The sequence below is a fragment of the Alligator mississippiensis genome, chromosome 1 (genome assembly GCF_030867095.1).
Source record: "Alligator mississippiensis isolate rAllMis1 chromosome 1, rAllMis1, whole genome shotgun sequence".
NCBI lineage: Eukaryota > Metazoa > Chordata > Crocodylia > Alligatoridae > Alligator > Alligator mississippiensis.
The window spans coordinates 185,869,631-185,885,366 of NC_081824.1; the positions used below are offsets into that span (position 1 = coordinate 185,869,631).

The 15,736-nt window shown below is 37.2% G+C and overlaps 1 protein-coding gene across 1 annotated transcript in view; it reads left to right on the top strand.

The window, feature by feature from the left end:
- GPATCH2 (G-patch domain containing 2) overlaps positions 1-15,736 on the top strand; it is a 221,051-nt gene that overhangs the window by 180,858 nt on the left and 24,457 nt on the right. Inside the window, exon 9 of the mRNA XM_014597996.3 lies at positions 9,612-9,694. Coding sequence (XP_014453482.2) covers positions 9,612-9,694 — 83 coding nt within the window. The remainder of the gene's footprint in view (positions 1-9,611; positions 9,695-15,736) is intronic.

Here is a 15,736-nt window from a genome sequence, read left to right on the forward strand (position 1 = left end):
TGTAGAACGTTAATTTCTCATATTATGGTCCTGGTTGTTCATGAGTCAGTAAACAGCAGTTTATGGATAGCAAGATAGTCATGTTAAAATAGTTTTTAAAAAAATACATTTTTGGTTTAACCACCTGCTAGCAGCCTCACGGTTCTATCAAAAATGGAAGGAAGTATTTTCCAATGGAAGGGCATGTGTTCCTGTAGATACTCTTTACTAAAAGGCAGCATATGCTATGTAACCATATGAGAAGTGCAGTTTACAGTGCATTGTTTTATATTAACCATATTGGAACAACGGAAGTATGTAGCCAGATTAGTCTGGTTGTAGAAAGTGGGTTATATTGCCTACCTTCATTTTGAGCTCTTTCATTGGCTCTCCAATGTGTTTTGAAACAATGAATCCAATTTGAGAAATATTTTAAATATATTTTGTATTGTATCATTTCTCCCTCTGCCCACCACCACACTACATACAGTATTACCCTTTTCCTTTTCAAGTAGTGTTAGTGTATATTCTGCAGTGCTTCATAACTGAGATAAGAGGTTATTCACTGATCTCCTCCACATTTTATTAATGTGCCCCAGCCTTCCTTCCAAGTCAGTGAGTCACTCTTTCAAGACCTTCTGGATTATTATTGACTTTATAAGTAGAACATCACAATGTCTTATGAAAGATTGTGTTTTTAAGTTACACAAGGAATGTGCCAGAAGCTTTAGCATTTTTGGCTGTCAGCTTTGGAATGAACATGAGGCACCTCTACACGTGCAGCAAGGCTGCTCCAGCGCGCTATAATTAGTTGCGATTCTACAATTGGAGCGTAACTACCACAGCAGACTATAGTGTCACGTGCATCAGCCTCCCAATGCTGAAAAATGGTAGCGGGGGTATTTTATCTAAAGCTCATTCAATGACCTTTAGTTAAAGCTTCCCTGTCACCATTTTTCAGTGTAGGGATGCTGATGCACATGATGCTCTGGGCACTTTAATTAGAGAGGCTCTCAGAGTCACTCTAATTAAAGTGCCCTCCCCCCGCCCCCTAGCATGTGTATAAACGCCCCTAGAAAGTAAGTCTTTTTAAACTGAAGCAATGAAAATTTAGCTTGTGTACCACCATTATGAATGGCTAAAATAATTAAAATTGTGTAATTAAGAAGCTGTCAAATCCTTCCAAGCTTCCAGAGGGTTCATTCTGTCTCCATTCATTCATACATGACTATATTGAGCCTGAGAAGTAACAAAGGGAAGGAGTGGCATTTCCTTTTAATAGAAATGCCTGTATGTCCTTTTCTAAAATCCAAACCAGTCAACTCCAGTCTTACTACCATCTCTTTCTAAAGAGCTTCACTTAGTATTGTCAGCCTGTGTATTAGCACAGCATCCAATGATGATAAAATTGAAGAGTTCTACAGCCATCTGCAGGAACTCATTGGATACTGTGACAGAGCACTGTGTTGCTTTTTTATAGAGGATTTCATTGTTCAAGTTGGATGAAAGATGTGTTAATTACAGTATAATGGACAACGACGTATTCAAGTCTTTAAAACATATTCTAACGGTCAGTTTTGTTTTGAAACTTTTTTTTCAGTGTTGTATGTGTAGTACAACATAGTTGATTATTTTCAATTCAGCAACAAAAAATCCCTTATTTTTTAATGAAAAATACAAACTTTAAAAGCTCAAGCTATGTCTAAATTACATCAAACTGTCACCACGATCACTTATAAACAATCTGGGCAATGTTGGAGGTCTTAAATGTAATTTGGCATATAGTTTGAAACCTAAAAAGAAGTACAAATATAATATGAGAAGACTTGTGCTATACATGTATGAGCATTACAAACTGGTAGTATAATGACAATAGCCAAAGAACAGCATTATAGCTTGTAAGGAAGAAAAATATTGAAAGGAAAACAATGGGAGTAAAGTGACCAACAGAAATGCTAGTAATAATGAATAGACATATAAAATAAATATATTAGTAAATGATTTATGAGAAGGGTACCCAGATGCCCCTAAATGAGATTGAGGCTCCATTGTCTTGGATTTTGTACTAGTATAGATGAAGTGTGGCTAATTCTTAAAACAGCTCTGTGAAGTGACTCTGGAATAATTCACACTTCCCTACTGGTATAAATGAAGACTACCTGATTGCTTTTGGAGGGTTTTGTTTTGGTTTTTTTTTGTTTGTTTTTGTTTTTGAAAAAAATGCATATTGAGATTAGTAATTTCCCCAGGGCCCCAAAGTATATACTTAGCTGAACTCCATGTAAATAATACAGATTCATAGATTATAAGGCCAGAAGAGACTTTGGAAGATCATTGGGTCCAGCCCCCTGCACCAGGCAGAAAAACAACTGGGGTTAGGTGAGCCCAGCAAGGGTGACCATCCAGTCTCCTCTTGAAGATCTTCAGGGTAGGTGATTGCACCACCTCTGGAGGGAGCTTATTCCAGTCTGGACACCCTGACTATAAAGATTTTTCCTAATGCTGAGTCTGAAACAGTCTTCTAGGAGTTTGTAGCCATTACTTCCCCAAGGGTGCCCTGGTGAACAGTTGCTCACCAAGCCTTTGATGTACTCCCCTAATGTAGCAGTAAGCTGCTACCAGGTCCCTTCTCAGCCTTTTCTTTTTCAGGCTGAACAGTTCTAGGTCCCGCAGTTTTTCGTCGTATGGCTTGCCTTGCAAATATCTGCTTATATGGGTGGCCCTTCTCTGGACTCTCTCAAGCTTTTCCACGTCCTTGTTAAAGTGTGGTGTCCAGAACTGGATGCAGTACTCCAACTATGGTCTTACCAATGCTGAGTAGAGTGGAAGAGTACTTCCTTGGTTTTGCTGGAAATGCATCAATTGATGCATGCCACAGTATTATTTGCCCTACTGGCTACAGCATCACACTGCCGGCTCATATTCATAGTGTGGCCTGTTATTTACCCCAGGTCTCTTTCGTTCATGGTGCTGGTCAGTTTGGCGCCACCAAGCCTATAGATGTGTAGGGAGTTGTTCATCCCCAAGTGGAGCATTTTACATTTCTCAATGTTGAACTTCATCTGGTTCCAATCCGCCCAACTTGCTAGCCTGTCTAGATCTGCCTGTATCTGTAGCCTGTCTTCAAGCGTTACCACGCTTCCCCATAACTTGGGTGTTGTCTGCAAACTTGGCCATTGAGCTCTTCACCCCCACATCCAAATCGCTGATAAAGATGTTGAAAAGTACTGGACAAAGCACCAACTCCTGTGGGACACCACCGGCCACTTCTCGCCAGTGCGACACAGTGTTACTTAAAATTGCCAAGAGCTCAACTCAAGAGCAAGACCTTAAAAAGGGGATAAGGCAAAATATCGTGTTTATTGGTTGCATGAAGCAGATACATAAGCTTGGACAAACCAGCCATACAAAGACATACACAAGCATACATACAAACAAAACCACTCCAGTAATATATTATAGTTACCAGCAGATGTTAATCAATATTAGCACTGGATGGCCGGGTCCAGGCTTATTGAGGGTGATAGGAGCAGGGAAAGAACAGACATGCATGCCTGTGCTCTATGAGGTTGCAGAGAGTGGATTTCCCATCTTGGCTTGCATGCATCTCACTTTTATAGGGATTTCAAGTCTTTCTTCAGCATTGGGGATTTTCCACATTCAGTCTTTAATTAGAGGTTGTTTCTTGTCATCTCAACTTTAGGTCAGTCCAGTAAAGTTGATTTTCTCTGCTGAAGCACTGTATACTTGGTCTTGAAGCATTTGTGTCCTTGATCTTGAAGCATTGTATAGTTCAAATGGCAGGATATGCAAAATTTCTTTTTCTTTGCACCTGATCACAGACAAGTTCTTCAGCCACCCATTAATTAGTTTACTGTCTGGTAACTTATACACTGGCTTCTTGTTGCTTACACACTCGATTAAATCTTCTGTTTTCATGCAAATAGTTACCATTCTTTCACCATTCACCCTTTCACATAGACGCTCACGTATACAAGGCATACGAAGTTTATCTACTCATGTCAAGCAGGGAAACAAGCACAAAATGGAGTTTTAGTTGTTCATACAATCATAGAGGTGCTATTATCATTTAAACATAATAACTAATATGCAAAAATTCATACACTGAGTCCTACCCTGCCGCCAGTTTCCCGCCCGCCTGTCTCGGAGTTAAGCCCACAATTCTCCAATTTTCTTGTGAGGACATCGTGAGATATCAGATCAAAGACTTTTTGCAAGTCAAGGTATACAGTGTCAACCTCCTCTCATCCACGTGGCGAGTTACCTGATCATAAAAGGAGATGAGGTTGATAAGACCTGCCCACAACAAAGCCATACTGGCTGTTCAGAATCTTACTTTCTGCAAGCTTATCACAGATAGACTCCTTGATGAATTTTCCCAGGATTTTCCCTGGGATAGAAGTTAGGCTAATTGGCCTATAGTTACCCGGGTCCTCCCTCTTCCCCTTGTAGATGGGCACCACATTGGCTGTCTTCCAGTCCTCAGGGACCTCTCCAGGGCACCATGAGTTGTGGAAGAGTTTCGCCAAGGGTTCCGCAATTACTTTGGCCAGCCCCTTCAGCACTTTTGAATGAAGTTCATCCGGTCCTGCTGACATATATATGTCTAATTGTTTTAATTGATCACACACCAATTCTATGGCAATAGTAAGAAGGCAGTCATTCCTACCCTGCTCATTCTGTACCCTACCTGGCATGATTTTCCCCTTGGCCCAGTGAAATACCGAGGCAAAGTAGTCATTCAGGAGTTCAGTTTTCTCCTGAGTGCTGGTAGCCATCTCTCCTGAGTTGTTGAGCAATGGCCCCATACTCCCATTTGTCTTCCTCCTGTTCCCTATGTACCTAAACATGGACTTCTTGTTGTCCTTGATTCGCGTTGCTAATTTAAGTTTAGTTGCCACTTTTGCCTTTCTAATCTGTTCCCTACAAGTGCAGGCCAGTTATTCATTAACTGGGATCAGTCTGCTAAGGTTTACATACTTTAAGGCTTATTACCCTTTTTTCCCCTCTAAAATTCATGGGACCTAGGCTTTACAAGCTTTGAAATGGGCAGCTTTGTTAGTTTCACCAATTATACTATTACATACTGTATGGTTACAGACAATGGGCCTAGAGTTCCTACATATTTAAGTGGTTCATGTCCACAACCACTATACAGAGAAGTAGTTTGTTACAATGTAAGTAATGGTTAACATACTGGAAGTAGCTTTGTGTTAAGCAAATTAGGCATTTACCCAATAAGCATGTAAGTGGAGGTCACTATATTTAGAAGTTCCCAACATCCTGGATTCAGTCACTGTCCTATTCCACTTTTCTGTGACTGAAGTGAAAGTTACATTTGAGGTGAATTTCTCCTAATTTCAGCTGAATGACAAGTGCAAAGGTAAAAATACCTGTGAGTATTATAGCCATAATTGGGAAAAGAAAAGTAAACAAGATCTGCTTTCAGTGTTCCATAGATCATGAATGTAGGGCCTCTTTCAGAGGAAACTGGTTATGAATTGAAATGCCAACATAAACCTGAAGGACACTTGAGAGAATTCCAGTGATCATAAAGATCAGACTAGTTCAAACCCTGGCTTTAACCTGCTCCAATGACTTTGAGATGTAAAAATTCCTAATTGTAAATGAAAAATAGATGATCATTGAAAATATTGTCTCACTGGGAATACTGAGGGGACTGAACAAAATGAAGAGTTTTTTCATGGTATCAGTATGGATGACATGGTTCTTGGGGGTAGGAGGGTCAAATTTAAACAGGTATAATGTCGTCATATCTCATGAAATGTCAGTTATGAAGTGAGAAAACAGTGAGGAAGAAGGTAAAGGAAATGGTGCATGGATAAGAGTAGTGCGAAGAGAACATTTACAGCAAATAGGCATAAGCATTCATTGGGGGTGTCTCTTCTGAGATTAATACAGCAGTTATTGTAGTATAACGTTATTAAAGCGCATTATTTGGGGAATGTTTTTCTTGTGCTAAGTGTTCTCTCTCTTTTCCCCAAGCTTTATGCATTATTGCATGCCCTTACATACAAAGGGGATCTAACCACTGTGTACAAGAGGAAGGAAGAATACATTTTGACAATAGATTTTTCCATTCCATTTTTTGTGTAATGTGTTGAGGCTTGACAACAACAACATCAAATCTTGGCCTCCTAGTGTAAGTTCACACCAGTCTGGCTTTAACAGCCCTCTTACTTCCCTCTGCCACAACTTTGCTGCTGCTATGACACTTGCAGGCCTGCTCCACTGTGGTGCAGCTGATGCCCTGTCTATGCTTATATTTTTCTTATTGACAGTGAGTGTTCTTGCCAAACGCCAGGGACCATAGTCACATCTGTTTGTCTCCCAAGCTTGTCTGAGGCTGCTTGGGAACACTTTTTATCCAGAGGGCAGCTTTAACTAGGCCTAATGCTCTGAAAAGCCTCTATTTGTAAATGCATACAATGAGGCGACAAGTTCCTGTTGTCTTTCCTTAAAAATTATTCCATTTGACACTGCTTGCTCCAGTCCCTGTCACCAGCATATCAAAAGCCAAGTTTTCAGGCAAGGTGGTCTTAACAAGTTTTATTTTTTTCCCCAGCAAAATGCCTAGCTTTCCACGAGAGCACTATTTATAAATGATAGCTTGCAGCAAGCTATGGATAAGTAGATAGAAATCAGGCAAATCGCTTTCTTCCTCTTTGTAATCCTTGCATTTATGATTTAATGTTAAGAACCATAATATTGAATCTAAACAGATTCTTAGGGTCAGTGTACTCCCTACTTCTCAATGACCATATAATAGGAATTTAGAAATATATTGTACATGATCTGTTATTTGTGTTTAGTGCAAAAATGTAGCGTCTTGTCCTCCACTAAACTGTAGTTTTGTCCCTTCCTCCTTAAGATGTAATGTTTTGTCTTTTAGTGATTTAAATCGACAATAAAATGTTAGTTGTAAATCCTTTTGGAAATAAATGCTGCTTTATAATTAGTTTTAGATCCAGATACAATATCTGTTGTTATGAGACTGGATTTCTTAGTTTAATGAACACACCAAGAATTTGGGTTGGCTCTATAGAATTTTCCTCAAAACAACAACAAAGAAATATCTGCTCTCACCTTGGCTAGTGATCAGGTTGTAGTGCTTTGCAAAGACAAATGATTCATTTATGCTGAAAGAACAAGGTTGCCTTTCAGACATTCATTGATTTTAAATTAAAAAGTAACTGCTATGTTCTACATGAAGGGTGACGACAATAATACAGTAGTCCTAACTTAGTGTTAGTTGTTGCAACTCTGTTCTCTGTGTGCCTGAAGGAAAAGTTGGGAGACCTGAGTAACAGAATTTTGCTGATCAGTAATCTCGATATCTCAATACAGTGTAACCAATAATCAGTTCTGGGTTGAATTACTCAAACAGTTCTCCTATAATTCAGGTCTGCAGGTTCAATTAGCTGACTTTATTCATTTTTATTATCATTCAGTTTGTATTTCTCCCCCTCCATGTTTGCCACCTTCTCTCCTTTTGTATAATTCCAGAAGGAAAAAAATCCACATGTTCCATTCTGCTAAGTATGAGACATGTCCAGGAGACGTAATGAAATTTGGATTTGGGGGGAAAGGTGGTGGTGATCTTTATTTCATATTCATAGACAATTCTGTTTAATGAAATAAAACATACTTCAGTGAACTCTGAACATTTTCAGTCTTCCCTGCTGCTGCACATTAATTTTGAATGAAAAAGGATACATTAGTTTATAAATTAAACCATATATTTTTAAATTTTGATATTTGCTTCCCATTAGTTTGTATTCAAATGTTTAAAAGTACAGAGTGTGATTGGGTTGTATTTTAAACAGAGAGTGAAATAAGTGGTCTATTTAGGTGAACCAATTTTTGACAGTAGTAGTTTTCTAAAGATTCCTAAGTAGCCTGATTCTCTAACATACAGTGTTCTCAATTTTTAGGAACAATTTTTGTTTAAAAAATAAAGCCATATTACTGTACAATTAAAAAAATAGGTAAGTATTGTGCCCAGAGTTATTTTAACTAAGTACACACAATTTGTAAGTTAAAACCTGTATACTTAAAAACTTTTTAAAAATATTCCCTTTTGAATTTTTGTTGCTCTTATTAGCCTTTTTCCATAGTTACTAAATTATTGCATTTCTCCTCATTTTCATATGTATTATCAATCACAAAAAAAGATTTTTAATAAGTTCAGCCTATGAGTGAAAAAAATCTGGTAAATGCAGTTAATTGAAGTCAACGTTAAAATAAGATAAAGCAATGCCAAAGAACTGGCACAGTAAGTTAGAATAAGGTACACATTTGTGCAGTAATTAAATCTCTTGGAGTATTTTCTTTTAAAATCACTTCCTTGTTAATTTACGAAGTCTTGCACCTTTTTTAATAATAAAAAAAAAGATTATTAAATGATTAAACATTAACCACTTTCAGCCAAGTGGTGAGGGTTTACTTTTTTCCAGTGTTATTCAGAAAATCTAAATATTTGTTTATAGCATATAATTAATTTGTTATGCATTAAGTAATGCTGTAGCGAAAAGAAACCATTTAAGTGCAAGAAAGCAAAATTCATGCAGGCTAAGGATTTGAGTGGAAACATATTACTTTGCATTGGCACCAATCTACTAGAAGTAGTTATCTCCCTTGTAATTTATCAAAATTCACTACATTTTTGCTAAAATTATAGTTATTTAATTTTTCCATGCATTCTCTAATGTTTAATACATCTCCATAAATACCTTCCCTTTTCCCACCCCCACTCCCTTTAGTTCTCATCTGCAGAAATTAATGCAGGCAGTAACTTTTCAACTAAAGGAATAACATGTTACTTACAGGAAAAACCACAACTATCATTCTAGTTTAACAGTGCAAATCATGTTAAATTCCCCAGTTCAGGATAATCCCTATTGACTTTTTCTGGGGTAACCTGACAGCCAGTAGCTAGTTCAGTCCATTAAGATCTGGCTATTTGCCACCTACTGTAACTGCTTAATTTCACCAGTCCAAAAATAAAAGCTCATAATCGTTTAATGGGCAGAGCAACATATCCAACCATCACTATGTCATTTTCATGCTCAGCCAGTGATTAAAAAAGGAAATATCAACATGTAGCGCAAGTTTATTTCATATACATCTTAAAGAGGATCCGTTTCATGTTACCCAGTGCATTCTTCGTCTTTCTTTAAAATGAATTGATAATACTTTTCCTGTAATAAATGTTGTTCTGGCAGTAAGGCATTAGTAACCGATTGATAACCTACCAACGATATTGTGATCTCTTTTGATAATTAATCTTAGTTATTTTCCAGTCAGAAGCCAAGCGTGTTTTATGTTGAGGTAGAAAGATTGCCAGTTTTGAAAATTGAAAAGCATTCCTTTTATATTATTCATTCCAGTAACAATTTATGATGCTGTGTTTAGATGCTGAGTGCTTGTCAACAAACATGATTATGTTTCAATATAAACAAGATTGGTGACTTCACTATGCAGCTCCATCTTCGTTGAGAATGTTTTGATTTAGGTTTAGTTTGTATAACCTGTGTATTTGTGTCATTTTCCACTCTTTGTTAATAGTTTTCTCTGATAATTACTTGCAGACAAACAAGCTTACACTTAGGATCATTGTGTATGGGAGATGTCAAACGGAGAAGGAAAGCTGCACCCCTGCCAGGACCCACAGGTAATTCATTTTACTGTGAAGTTAAATCTTCAAGGTACATCGGTCAGTAACCCTGCAAAGTGCATGATAAATTCATCAACTCTTCCAATAGCCTCAGGTATGTGCTTTAATATTTAGACATACCGAGCATTTGAAGGACAGTTGAGTCAGTTGATTCCCTAATCTCTCATACTAAACCTTTTCAAATACAATACTTCTTTAAAGAAAAGTGATCTCTTTGCCTTTGATAAAAATGTTAGACAACAGAGTTTCCTATTCATGTGCAGTCAAGAATACAAGGTTGGGAAGCATGTGTCTCTTTTACAATGAAGATTGTATGAAAAATAGAATAAATTTAGAAAGCGACAAATGTTGGGCAAACAATTGAAAGTTTGGAGTCAAGAATATGACAGATAGCTTCAAAATAAGTGCAGCACATTAAGTGGCTAACACCTGCAAGTGCATTTTCTGGAAGGTTTTTTTACAGATGCGAGGTCACAACCATAGCATACATTTTGCTGATGTCACAGCTGGGAAATTACTTTTTCAATACCTAACTGTGATTTATAGGACTCTCAGTTTGTTTATATTGATTATATATGTGTACTCTATTTTATATGTGTATCTTTGTGTTTACATTTACAGTTTGGCTTCATGTATTTTTCACAAATATGTATGATATGAATAATGTAGCTATTGGTATATTAGCATATAGTTGTGGTACCTTATACATAGGATTCTTAAATTCAGTTCAATCCTAGATAAATATTTTTAGAGTAACCTAATGTTTGCATTCCAGTTGAATGGCCCCCTGAATATTTCATTGTTTCGAGTATCAGTGATAGAAACAGACCAAGAACAATCTCAGAAATGCTATAAAAGCACCTTAGTGGCAGCACTATGGAAAAAGAAAATGCCTGGGTCAGGTCCTAAGACTCTGAACATATGTGAAGTGAGAAGGAAAATACTTAATGGCTGAGGAGAGGATAATATAATTATTTCTACAAGGTGATTTTGACTTAACAACTTGCAAGTACCAGAAAAAGTCATTTTTGTACAGAGTAGGTATAAAGTATCAGGAAATTCATTTTATTATGCATTTTACCTTGGACTTCCAGTGTCCACTATTTTATTTTTACAAGCTGACTCATTATTTGCAAAGGCAACCTTTTGATAATGAGGTCACTCAATATTTTTTATAAGCATTCATTCTTTTTCCAAATACATGGCTACATCTTCACAATATACAAGATTTTCCCCCTTAAACGCTTTGTCTTATATTTAGAGGAAGAAATACAACATTTTTAAAAAACAGCAACAAGAAGCTTTGTATTTGCTTCTGTTTAGCTACTGTAAATTTATCCCTTTAATTTAAGCTGAACTATTTCATTTTGTACTGAACAGAAAGATGGAAAATTTTATGTTGGATTATAATCAAATGAAAGGATTTTCTGTTTGAATATTTGTGGGTTTTTTAAACAAATATAAACCTTAAAAATATTAAGTCATACCATGTCAGGGATACAGGTATGTTCATGTACAAATATTACAGAAATATATTGTGATAATCTCAATACATTCCAACATTTTTTCTTCCCACGGCTAAATTAATGTTAAAATCCTTTATTAAAAACATTTGATACCATAATTTGAAAGGAAAAAACTTGCATACCAACAAGAAAGCTAGATTAGAACAAATGACTAGTATGCTTATTGGCATTTCTTTTTCCCAAATACATTAAATAGTTAAAACATGGGAACCAAAGGACCAGATTTAAGCCCCCCAAAATTATTTGCAGACTTTTTTCCAGTTAAATGCATGTGGACAATAATCACAGTAGTGTTTCTCTGCAAACCAAGAGAAACAGTCTGTCAGTGTTTTCTCTACCTCCTATTTGAACATGGTTGTGAAAGCTAAAGGCTGAGTGTAGATTGGTGATCAACTATATAAGCTTTATTTTGAGGTTTGATACACGTGCTACAAATTAGTAAAGCATGACCTTATGTGTCAGCCAGGTAGGTGAGGAAAACAGTTTGGTTTCATAACCCCAATCTATGTTTACAGGAGAAAATTGCTTGGGTACATGCATTTCTATAATAATATGCATGGTATTTTTTTTTTTTTTTTTTTTTTTTGTATATTTGAGATGCATGCTAGCAGGGAGAATTACTGGTGATACTAATTGGGTATTGAAATATGTTGTGTGTATTTTTATGAATAGTCAGGTTAGCACCTGCTCCAGTACACACTTTCCGATATCTTACAAAGCTGTAGACCACTGTAGCTAGCAGTGTTATTGGTTAAACATTTATTAATTGTGACAAGAACACCCAATTTATTTCAGTACTCTAGCTTATTTACTGCTCTTTCACCTTTGTATTTTGTATTGAAAAAGTAAAATGAATATTGATAGGGTTAGGTATTGATTTCTAAATTTATAGCCTGTTCTCAGCCTTGAGTCAAAGTCACATACCAATAGGTTTGTGTGCATTAGTAACAAAGGATGTAGATTTACTCTTGTAGCTATAAGAAACTGTTGAAGCAAAAAAGTTTAGCTGCACAGAGCATTTTATAGTTTGAAAAATGTCATCTGTAAAGGTGAAGTAAAGAAAGCCACGTTGAAAAGCAGTGAATAAAATAAGAGAAATGCTATTACATATGGATTGCAGGGGAGACTTACCCGCTGACAGCAGAGGCAATTATGTCCTATTCTTCTGTTTTTACTACAATACTTTTTCTGGGGTTTGTGCATTTAATAAAGTCTCTTTTGACATGTCATCTACTTAACTAATCCATTTACTAAATTAAAGAACGATTCATTGTAAGTATACATTGCATGTTTTTTAAGTATGACTTCTGTTTCTTAAGAATCAGAAATGCATGATGTTATACATTGCAGTCAATTACACGGTTTCTGGCCCAACTTCCTCTAAAGAAATTGATACCTGATATTTAAGCAACACTGCATTCAGACATGGGACAATGTTGCTCTGAATTACTTCATGTCTTCTAACCACCTGAATAGTAGTGCTAATCAGTATGACACTCTGACATCATTCATTGCAATTACACAATGCACTCAATTTTTTTTTAACTTTTCCCTGTATTTTTAATTATTTGGTTTGTCTATCAGGAGACAGAACCAGACCAAAACCATATTTAGTACTTTTTTAAAGCAATTGGTAGCCATGTAAATATATCTATACATAGAATGTAGAAGAGAATCAGCAGAGCATTAGATCCCTAAAATGTATGCATTTGAAATGTTCATAGCAACTTCAGTGAACATTCGGAGTTTGTCCATTTTAAGTCTCTAATTAGTTTTGTCAACCTGGTGTAAACTGAGTAGGAGTTTCATTCAGTTCTGTTCCTTGAATTCTAATCTTCTTTTCCCTACAGCCTACCTTATTCTCTCAGCTCCCCAAGTGATCCTCTGATCCCCATCCCATTTACCATAACCTTTGGATTCTCATTTTTTGTTTTTCTTATATTCCTTTAGATCCTCTAAATTTTATTAGGGAAATGCATGCTATTCCTACCGAACATATTCTGTTTGATATTGGTAGGTTTCTATTAACTTAAGTTACAATTTACAGACTAGAAATTTCATGCAAATTAAAAAGAAAAAATGAAGACAAATGACCAACTAAAACTCTACAAACTTTCATCTTATAAAGATGAAGCAGCTTTATTAGGTGTAAAATGTATATACATATAGAGCACACCTATATAAAGCATCAAACAAAATGCATCTAAAACCATGTCGATCATTTTCCATAGAAGCAAATTTCAAATTTTACTGGACTTAGCATTTGCCATAGTTCAGACCGATACAATCTGAAATTACTAAGATATGTCTTGTATTAAAAATGTGCTTTAATGAAAAATTTGACAGATTCTTAATTATAGCAGAAGCTCTGAGCACTGCTATAATGCTGTCATGACTCACTTTAACAAGGTAATCAAAAGGCTAAATGTTTTCATTCCTTTTTTAAAATTGCCAGTGGAGCAGCTAAGCAAACTATTTTGCTGATGCTTAATGTGTCAGTGATTAAAAATAAGACCTGAATATCTGCAGTGCCTAAATGATTATTTGGAAAAGATTGTGATTATACTGTCATAACAGAGGTTGTCCAGGCTAAGCTTGTGATGAAGGTCAACTTTCTTAGGTATTTATAGATAAAAAGCAGACTTGCCTCACCTGGATAAACTGGAGGTAAATTTCCCAAACACTTGGGCATGACTTGTTCAAACTCCACATAATTCCCTGTGTGGAAAATTTAGAATTTATGCCCTCCATCTTAGATCTGACATCTAAGTGATATTGGTTGTCAGTATGGACAAAGGTTTGATTAATTTTTGTTTGACCCAGTGCTGCTTAAGTTTCTTGTATTCACAGCTCTGGAGACTGAAGTTCTTTGTCTGTACACAGAACAAGTACAACACTTTCACTAGCAGTGGAAGGTTCTCCATGGTGTGTTGCATTATGCTTTATCTATGACCTAGGGGTCAGCCACCTCTAGTGGTAAAAGAGCAGCCCTTGCCTCACTGATGAGAAATCAAGCAACAAAAATTGACTTTTGTGGGGACTACGTTGACATTTTTTGGTGTATTCCCTTTTCTCTCTCTCTCCTTACTACCATATTTATACATTCCATACTACCTCAGAGTGAAGCCTGTGGCAGATGGCAGTGACATTACAGATGGTAAAAAATTTCAAAAGACTTTTAACACCAGATGTAACTATCCTGACTGGTGGGCAAAAATTATCTATTCTGAGCCTAAGCCCCTACTTTAAGGCTCTCTCACATTAAGACACAAAATCTACTACCACACTTGTAAAGCAAACTGTGAAGAAAAGGAAAGAAAAGAGATAATTACCGACAGCCGCAAGGAGCTGGCAAAGGAGAGACGAGTGCCCCGGGAGCCACGGTCCTGGATCAGCTACTCCGTGAGGCTAGAGCAGCTCCAGGAGACCAGAAGAGGAGCATGCAAGGAGCGTGGTGAGCCAAGGAGTGGGGATCAACATCCCAAGCCTTGAGACGCAGGGTGGGACATCCCTAGCAGCAATGAGCCAGTGGACACCTGGTGATTAAACTCAGAAGACACTGGCCAGAGAAACGCCACGGAGCGAAGTGGCATTTGCGATGAGGGAGCAATGCCGTTAAAGGGCCAGCCAGAAAAAAAGTAGCTGAGCCCCAATTGTTAGGATACTGACTTCTTTTTATTATTACTTTGGCCTTCTTTTTATTTGTGGCTGTGTTGCCTCCCTTGTCTCCACAGGCCTGCAGAGTGTTGCATCAGGTGGGCAGAACCCCAACCTGAACTATTTAAAAGGGAAAATCCCCCAGACAGATCAGTATCCCCTGGACAGGGGATATCAGCCCAGATGGGCATCTGTTCTTTTTGTTTGCTTAGAATACTTTATTTTGTTGTTATTATTAGAAGGCTTAACCATCAAGGAAAGAGAATATACAAAAAGCTCTCCCCTGGACACCTGCTGGTCTTACTTGAAACAGAAGAAGTCCAGTAGTCCATGCTGATTTAGCTCTGTCGAGACAGTTATCTAGAAATGTACAAGCCTGTAAAGGAAAAAAAAAGAGATGCCAGTTAAGATCAAGATAAACAAATGGCAGTGTATCATCTGGGTGGCACTAGGCCAGAATGTAGTGGAGGTCGGAGCCCCAAAAGAAACCTACTTTGAGTGATCGTCGTCCAGTGGCGGTGAAAATTACCACCTTCCAATTGTTATCATCCTAAAACATCAAAATGTGGCAGGAAAAAGTAAGGACCACTGCTACAGGAAAGGAAGCAAGTGATCACGTGACTGAAGGTCAGAGTCGTAAAGGTACCCGGTGGCCATACCTGTGACTTTATCCAGGCCCAGCCGTGACAAAAACATTTGTAAAATTTCTACATTGTTAGAATACAAAAGAGACATACTGATTCACAGATTCATAGATTGTAGAGTCAGAAGGGACCACAATGGATCATCGTGTCCGACCTCCTCCCCTGGCAGGGAAGAGGACCGAGGTCAGATAACCCCAGCCAAGTGACTATCT